General features: G+C 42.1%; 1 protein-coding gene across 1 annotated transcript; it reads left to right on the top strand.

The window, feature by feature from the left end:
- Positions 1-984: 984 nt before the first annotated feature.
- On the top strand, positions 985-5,200 carry LOC123424758 (immune-associated nucleotide-binding protein 9-like). Its single transcript, XM_045108435.1, has 6 exons — positions 985-1,230; positions 2,330-2,570; positions 3,550-3,818; positions 3,922-4,086; positions 4,166-4,288; positions 4,762-5,200. The coding sequence occupies exons 2-6, from the start codon at positions 2,348-2,350 to the stop codon at positions 4,972-4,974; spliced, it is 993 nt and encodes a 330-aa protein (XP_044964370.1). The 5' UTR covers positions 985-1,230; positions 2,330-2,347; the 3' UTR covers positions 4,975-5,200.
- Positions 5,201-9,068: the final 3,868 nt, after the last annotated feature.

The raw sequence follows: 9,068 nt of genomic DNA, 5'->3' as shown, positions 1-9,068 counted from the left end.
TCTACAGCTCGTGGGTCCATGTGTTTTTAGCTGACGGCTAAGTAGTCATTTGTACGTGTATGTCCGTCTCTAACCGGACAGATCGATGGGCTAGCTATCGATTTATGTACCATAGGCGTTGATAGACCGGAAGATGGATACAAAAAGAACAAGCATCCAACGTTTTTCGGTTTTAAAAAAAGAGGTCAAGGCCTTTTTTCATATACAACAAAAACACCACAGTTTTAAAGATACCACGGTTTGTTAAACTGCGGTATTTTTTCCATCCAAACAACTCAAAGTATTGAATGCCAAGATTTTATCAAGAATCATGGTATTTCTAAAAAACCACAAGAATACTTTGGCTCCCAAACGTAGCCTTATTCCCTAAAATAAAACACAATTTGCTTCATAAGATAGGAGCGGATGGTATTCCAGTAACCCGCAAAAAAAAGTACTTATTTTTAATATATTGTAGTAAATCAATTTCGTCGAACCATGGAATAAAATCAAAACCGAAGTGTGTTTATCTTCGAGCAGTTATAAGCTCAAGAAAAGAAAAACGTGTGGCAGCGGCGGGCGCCACAAAGAGGATGGATGGGGGCGTCGGTGTCGGCGGCGGGCACCGTGGATAGGATAGATGGGGGCGCGGCGGCGCCGGCGGAAGAACCCTCATGTTCTCATGACTTACATAGAGATTGCGGGTTGAATACCTAAAAGTGAAGGGGCTTTTGTGCAAAAGTGCCGACGACGTACGACAGAAGCGATACGTGCTTTATTATTAGAGAGAAATTAGGAGAGATTAGGAAAGATTGTAGTAAATCAGTTTCGTCGAACCATGGAATAAAATAAAAACCGAAGCGCAGTTAAAAGTTCAAGAAAAGAAAAACATGTGTTTTTTTTTCGAGGTAGAAATATTTGCAGCCAAAGAGACGGGCCGTGGCCCTCACGCGTGCGATCTGGAAACTCCGAAATACCGCAGCCTCGCCCTCGCGTGTGCGGCTTGGTTTCTTCTTCTTTCTTCGTCTCTAAGAAAAAAAAAAGAGATTTGGGAACTCAGTTCCAAAATAAAAAGAAGCCCCGCACCTCCTCCTCCTCGCCAACACGCCAAGCGACCAAATCGCCGCCGCAGACGCAGCCGCCTAGGGCTTCGCCGCCGTCGCAGATCCCTCCTTCCGCCTGCTGCTGCGGGTCCTCCGTGTTCGTGACTGCTGTGTCGGCGCCGAGATAAATTTTCCTGCCGTCACTCAGGTATCGCTCCCAGCACAGTCGCCTTTCGTTTTGGGGCCCGATCGAGTTTTCCCTTCTTGTCCGCCGGTTCGTGCGGGCGCCGTGAGCGTGCTGGTGCTACTTTCGCGCTGGCTCTGCTGGTCGTAGGGCTCTCGGCTGGGTTGAATTTCAGCACGGACCCTAGTTTTTTTTTTTTTTGCTCATCAAGAATCGATGAGCGTAACTGAAATAGTAGATTGATTGGAGCAAGCAACATCCGTTTGGTTCCAATCAAAGGAATTAATCAGCTGGTGACTCAGTGTTTAGCATCGGCCTACAGTGCAAAATTTGTTAGATTTGTTTCCTGCGTAGAAGTTTATTTGTGCAGTAAGAATCGGATTAGTGCTGGTACCGAGACGAACGACTCGCAAAGACTAGTGACATGGCCGTGCTGTTAATCAGTTTGGTGCATGCCAAATAAGGAAATCCTATTTTTAGGAGACCTGATCTTGTGATTACTTTGGTGCCTGCCCAGAATAGCTAGTGCGCTCGTAGTAGGTACAGTACACCAACTCTGGTGGCTTGCTTAGTACTGGAAAAGGAATAAGCAGGTTGCGGGATTCCTACAAGCGTTGATCAAATTGGTGACATGTGCTAGCTGGCTAGTAATAAAGATTCAGCTAAACAAATCTGGACATTACCATATCTGTATACACCTAATGTACATAGAAATATTATTTCTCTGGAGCCCTAAGAAACACGGATACTGCCAACGAATCCGTATCCGATTCGGATACGGTATACATAGAAATATTTCTGTGGAGCCTTGAGCCTTCCAAATTCGTTCAAACAATTGGTCCCCAATTGTGTCTATTCTGGAGAGCCCCAATTGTGACAATAAAGGATACCGAGGTTTTGTTTTCGTGTTCAGAGTTTACTGTCTAAATTTATGTTCTTATGTATTTTTGTGTTTACAGAACTTAGACTGTGTTGGAATGAATTTGATGTTGGTGTGTGCGTGTGTGTGCGTGTGTGTGTTGGGGCATGGTAATTTATAATAATTTTGTTTAAAAGGTCACATAGCAATTTAGGAAGATAATTGATGTGATACATGGTTGCTGATTCCTGATATTTTGAACAGATTTTGTGAGTGTTCGATATGGGTGGAAGCAACTATGATGACGACTGGGTGTTGCCCAGTGCTGACATCACTCTTGTTCTTGTTGGAAAACTTGGCTATGGCAAGAGTGCAACTGGCAATAGTATCCTTGGACGGGAAGCATTTGTATCAGAATACTCTCATGCTAGTGTGACAAATACTTGTCAGATGGGAAGCACCATGCTGACGGATGGCCGCACCATCAATGTTATTGATACACCAGGTACGAGTGTTTTGGATCTTTTGAATTTGCTTACTTTATTTTGTTTCTCCAATGAGGATGTTTTGAACCTGCGATATCTGTATAGTATGTTGCATCTTGTCTACGGAACGATCTAACTTTTGTTTTCTGGTTATGCTAAGTTGTTTGATGTAGTATCTTTGGATGTTTGGACTTCATCCACTCATCCTTCATTGAATAAAGAGCCATCCACTGCATTCATTCTTAACAAAATAAAAGTACTGTAGCACCTTATTGTACGGTGATTGTCTGTTTGCCATCCCACTTCCTCCCATCCACAATTTCCTGAGTAATGATCCATGATATCCACTATTTTTTAGGGGTTGCAAAATATGTCGTATTTTATTATGGTTTTGCTATTTATAGGTTGTGTTGTTTATTCTAATAATCCCATGTCAATTTTTCTGGCCGTGGATTTGTACGGAGACTCATGCGCCACATGATTAGATTATCTTCTTAGTTCTCGGCTAGTTGATCTTAAACTAGAAGATTTAAAGTTTTGCAATTACATGGTGAATCAGATTAATGATTTTGTGAATTACAAAATTATCGCTCCTTGTTTTTGACTTCAAGTTGTCGCAATTGGAGCGTTGGATGTTGAAATTGGGAACATTACTGAAATGTAGGGGAGCAAGATATTTGAATTGAACATGCATGTTTTATATTTTGCAGCTGTAACTTCACATGTCTTAACATGTTCATCCATCTTCCTTCATTTATTTCATGCATGGAGGTGAAAGCAGCTTTATAAAGAAAACATTATTTTTTTTTCTAATTAAATATAAAGAAATGCTAATCGTATTTTTATGAAAACTGTTCATGTATTTTTGTATATCACCAATGTGGAAACTAGGGAACCTGTAAATTTGTCTTCCTTGCTGCAAAACTGATGCCATTATTTTTCCTTAGGTCGTCATGTTTATTATGTTTTGCTAATCATCTATTTCATTGACTTGGATAGGATTATTTGACATGACCGTAACCCCTGAGGATGCTGGCAAAGAAATTGTTAAGTGCATGAACATGGCTAAAGATGGGATACATGCTGTGTTGATGGTTTTTTCTGCTACATCTCGATTTTCTCGAGAAGATTCTAGTACAATTGAGACCATTAAAGTGTTTTTTGGAGAAAAAATCGTTGATCACTTGGTCTTAGTTTTCACTTATGGAGATTTAGTTGGTGAAAATTTATTGAAGAACATGTTAAGTAATGCCCCAGAGTATCTACAGGTATATACTTTTTTACCTTTCGTTGCCAAACTTGAGATGTGCATGGCTCTTGAATCATGTGAGCTTGGGTGCAAATAGTTACATTTGTATGTTCTGTCTACAGAAAGTTGTTCAGCTCTGCAAAAACAGAGTGGTTCTTTTCGATAACAAGACCAAGGACCCTAGGATTCAAGCTAAGCAGCTCGAAACGTTGCTTGATGTGGTTGATTCTGTTAGTGCAAATAATGGAGGAAACCCATTTACAGATCAAATGCTCACTCGCCTTAAGGTAATGTTGTTGAAATGGAGTTTGAGATTCTCATCTCTATCTTTTATTTTGTATTTCTTATGCTTATCTCATCTTGTAGGAGGTGCATGATAGAGAAATGGAGGTTCATGATGCTATGGGATATTCAGAGGACCAGATAACTGAATTGAAGAAGGAGATCCACAGAACTCGGGATGAACAGCTTGCAAACATTACTGCCATGGTAACAGATTCTATTTTATCTCTAAATAAATCTCACATTTAGTTCTGTTACTTTCAATTAAAATTGTGTTCCAGAAACCTATCCCCTTCTCTATATGGCATATTATCTACATATGTTCCACTACATATATTTTCTAATGATGCTATATTAGTTGACAGTACTTTTAATGAAGTTATATTTGTAAAATATATCTATGATACTTCCCTTTTACAAAAAAAATAGAAAAGGAGGTTGAAACCTGCATTGCACACGGCCATGCTTCCCTTTCTACATAAGTTGATAACTTTACAAAACAGTTTTTTTGTTGTTGGAAAAAAAGTACTAGGACTTACCTTCACTTCTGTTTACAAATCCAGCTTTTTTTGGACATTTTAGAGATTGTTTTAAATCCCCAGAATTATCTAAATATCTGCCTATTTACATGTATGGGTTTCCAAGTTAAAAACTCCATTGACTCTGTGACACCATGATAGGTGGAGGAAAAGCTGAATATCACGGTGGAGAAGCTGCAAGTTCAGCTCATGGAAGAACAGAATGCAAGGCTAGAAGCAGAGAGGGTGGCGGCAGAGGCCAGGGTGAAATCCGACGAGGAGATCCGCAAGCTCAAGGAGAGGCTCGAGAGGGCCCAGGAGGAAAACGAGGAGTTCCGGAGGCTGGCGGCGACCAACAAGTGCGCTATTCTGTAAACAGCTCTCCCCTGGGAAAAAGTTACCGGATGTCTTGTTAATAGGGAGGGGGTGAACTTGAGCCAGTCTAGTAGTAACAGATAATACTTTGGTTGCATCGTCTCGTATATTAGTAGATGTGTAGAACTTGAATGCCTGGGGAGTCGGGTAACTATATATTAGCTACAGTTATACTTGGTTGCAATCGTCTCGTATATCAGTATCATCTGGCGATCTTTTTTGGTTTTGTTTTTGGGCACTGCATCTCTATTAGAGATTGCTTTTTTTTTTTTGCAGCCAGTGACTTCTGACCCCGCATCCTCGTACTGGCGCCAGATTTTTTCAACTGCATGGCCCAGAGTTACCCTGTTCCATTGAAAATATAAACATCCGTGCACCGCCCCTTCTCTGGAGTAAAGCGTAATTTCTGCGGGAATGTTCTGCTTAATTGGCATAGATGCAATGATGTATTCAGTTTCTTATTGCCTATGTGCTTCTTTTATTTCCTACTCCCTCGGTTCTTAAATACTCCCTCCGTTTTTAAATATAAGTCCTTGGTAAAGATTACATTATGGAGTACATATGGAACAAAATGAATGAATCTACACTCTAAAATACATCTATATACATCGGATTACATACAGAGCAAAAGCAGTGATATACTTTAAAATATGTCTATATACATCAATATATAATTTATAATAAAATCTCTAAAATATCTTAGAAACGGAGGAAGCACAGGTGCTTCGATGTCATACAAAAGGGAGGGGGAGCAAGCAGAAGACTGGCCTCCCCAACGATCGACGAAATCTGAAGTATATAATGTATATTTGATTAATATGAACAAGTACATATGTATTTGTCACCCCTTCTAGTGTCATACGTGCCCTGTTTCCAACTTATGTCCTTTACACAACCATGGTAATGCTTTGGTAATAAGCAGTTGTCAGACTATGCTTGCGTTGGCTCGCTGGCACATAAAATGCACAGTGCACATGTTTCACATGTAAACATAATGTGTTTCCTATAACATGGTATGTGCTTGTTCCTTACACTTACATTTTCATTCTTCAACCACAATCAAATTGTGCTTCGTAATACAACGTGTGCTTCAGAGTAGAAAACAAACCATGACAATGCTTTGAGAAAAAAATGCAAAACTATGAAGCATGGTTTGTAGGGCTGAAGCATGTTTACGGTATGAAGGAATGAAAGGAAGCATCATGCATGTATCATGTATGGAAACATATGTGATTATAGGGACCTCAAGTGGATATCGGAAGCATATATACATGGAAGAGGTGTGATTAAATGAAGTTTGTAAATATTATGAAAACCCATTTTCTATTAAATTAAAGCAAACCAGATCGAAGCAAACTTTGGTAGCGTCTGAGCAACAATGGAATTGAAACATGCTTCATGTCATAGAAAAATGAAGCAAATTTTTGTTTCAATTAAAGCAAAACAAATTGTTACATTGGACATGACTTTTTATTAGATGGAAACAAGTTTAGCATGTATTGGAACCAAATTTCAGTAGCTATAGAAACAAAAATTTGTCAAGTAAGAAATTGAAGAATATGGAAAAGAGAGAGTAGGAAACAAATAAATGTGTATAGGGCTGGCCACAAGCCATCGGGGCGCGGACCCACCCGCAGGTCGTGCCTTGTTGGCTTGTGGGCCCCTCGGGCATCGTCTTGCGTTGATTTCGACTCCCAAAATTCACATATGAGGGGTCACACAATCTTGTAAAGTTTGTTGCCTCGCTTCCTCGGATCGCCATTTGTAACTTCTATCCCCTCACAACACCCTTTGTATCCCGTTTAACATTTCTTTCAATTAATAAAGTGCGAGATTCCTAAAAAAACAAAAAAAAACAAAGGATGCACAGCATATTACTGTTGGCGTGCAATACGGGTTACACATTTATTCTTTCCTTTGATAGAGTGAATTTATTGATTTAAAATGAAACATACAATAACAAAACACACACACACGCACGATAACTATGGAACATAGCTCAGTTGGCTTGGCGCTGGAGTTTGCAGCCAGCCCGCCGGTGTTAGAGCCGAGGTGTTTACGGAGTTTTTTTCTATAATAAGATATCAACAGGCTAGTCTAGCCCGGGTTGGTCTCATTCATACTATGCTCATCTCGCGCGAGCCATTATAGACGGGACATCTCATCCGAGCTTAATGAAACCCATCCATCATCGATGCTTTTTGCAGCTGGGCCCGCACGTGCCGTCGATGGTGGAGCGCATGTCGGCGCACCGGAACATCTTGACAGGTCGCGCCCTCACCATGCGGTGTTGAAATTAGTGATGGGCCTTAGGCCCATAAGAGAATTTCAGAAAAATCTCCAAGGGCCCATGTAGATGGTGGCATGACAAGGTGGTGGGAAGTTTAGTCCCACCCCGCTAGTGGAGGAGAAGTTGGACCCCTTTATAAGGGTCTCTCTTCCACATGCTATTGGAGAGTGAGAAGAGAAGGTGCCCTCGCGCACTCCTCCTCCGCCGCCCGCCCCGCCGCACCGCGGATTGCGGGAATGAGCCGAGTCGAGCTCATACCTACGCGCTTATTTTTGTCGGTTAGGAACGGAGAATAAGTAGGCTAACGCCTACCCTAGCCGTCACGAGAATCAGATCATATCTGCCTCACGCGTTCGTTCCCTTTGCTGCTGCTGCTGCCGGCGATTTCGTCCCGTTTACCGCGTACACGGTCGACGGGAGAGCAGGCCTCCGAAACCCCGCCTCTCCTGTTCCTGTACGGGAGAGGGGCGATTAGGTTTTTGGGGAGCGATCACGCGACTGCTCGCTTCCGTCCGTCTGCTTCGTCTACGTCCGCGTCGCCCTCGTCATCGCCATGTCTTCACCATCCGAGGCCGATCGTCTCGCCCTTGAAGCTGAGAAGAAGAGGGCAGAGGATGTTGCTGCTGCTACGGCCGCGTCCAACGCGAACGCTGCTTCTACGGCCAACTGGCCTATTGGAGGGTACGATTCGTTTATCCTCATGTTCATATTTATTCTAGCAATACTACTTGCATGCATAGATGTATCAACTATATGCGTAGTATGTGCTAGGTTAGTTCAAGATCAGTACGTCATTAGTCTAGTCAATGTCGTGCTAGTTATTATCTCGTGGATTAATACACTCGGAAAATTGCCTATTTACTCAACAATCCAAAAACCTAATGTGTGTAGGAATTTTTCGAGTAATGGTTTTACTGCTGCACTGAAACCGGACAAATTTACCGGTACTTATTTCAAGCGTTGGCAAACGAGAACCAGCTTATGGCTCACGGCGATGAACGTGTTCTGGGTAGCCGGTGTCACTCCAACGGGAACGATCTCTCCTGAACAGGAGAAGATGTTCGCGGAGGCCACAGTCCTATTCCTTGGAGCAGTCATAAGCGTGATCGGAGATAAGCTGGTTCATGCATACTTACATATGCATGTTGCCAAAGACCTGTGGGAGGCGCTCGAATCTAAATTTGGGGCCACCGATGCTGGGAGTGAGATGTATGTTATAGAGTAGTTCCACGATTACAAGATGGTTGACAACCGTTCTGTATTGGAACAAGCTCATGAGATAATATGCATAGCTAAAGAACTTGAGGTTCTTAAGTGCAATTTGCCGGGCAAGTTTGTCGCGGGTTGTATAATTGCTAAGCTCCCTAATTCCTGGAGGAACTTTGCCACTACTCTGAAACATCAGAGGCGTGAGTTCTCAGTAGAGGACATCATCGGCCATCTGAGTGTTGAGCAGAACTCGAGAGCAAAGGACTCCAATGGAAAAGCGGTGGAAAGCTCTTCTGCTGCCAATATGGTACATCAAAGGAACTTCAATTCCCACAAGCCCAAGGGAAAGAATTCTGTCCAATAGAATACCGACTTCAAGAAGAAGGGAAAGAAGCCCTTCAAGAAGAATAAGAAGGGAGATGGCTGCTATACTTGTGGTTCAGAGGAACATTGGGCGAACAAATGCCCAAACAAGTACAAGAAGCCAGCGCAGGACTCCAGGTCTGCCAATATGATTGTGGGCAACAATGAAAGTGGTGCATCTGGGTACGGTAATTTACTTACTGTATTTTCAGTTTGTCAGTCCACCGATTGG

Source organism: Hordeum vulgare, chromosome 2H, assembly GCF_904849725.1.
Source record: "Hordeum vulgare subsp. vulgare chromosome 2H, MorexV3_pseudomolecules_assembly, whole genome shotgun sequence".
In the NCBI taxonomy this organism is placed as follows: Eukaryota; Viridiplantae; Streptophyta; class Magnoliopsida; order Poales; family Poaceae; genus Hordeum; species Hordeum vulgare.
Note: the sequence above shows the minus strand (reverse complement) of the source record. Positions and strands in the feature narration are given on the sequence as shown.

Bases quoted from the DNA above. Each gene is read 5' to 3' on its own strand.
- LOC123424758 (XM_045108435.1), top strand. From the start codon at position 2,348: ATGGGTGGAAGCAACTATGATGACGACTGGGTGTTGCCCAGTGCTGAC. The intron at 2,571-3,549 runs GTACGAGTGTTT...TGACTTGGATAG, and splicing joins CAATGTTATTGATACACCAG to GATTATTTGACATGACCGTA. The intron at 3,819-3,921 runs GTATATACTTTT...TTCTGTCTACAG, and splicing joins ATGCCCCAGAGTATCTACAG to AAAGTTGTTCAGCTCTGCAA.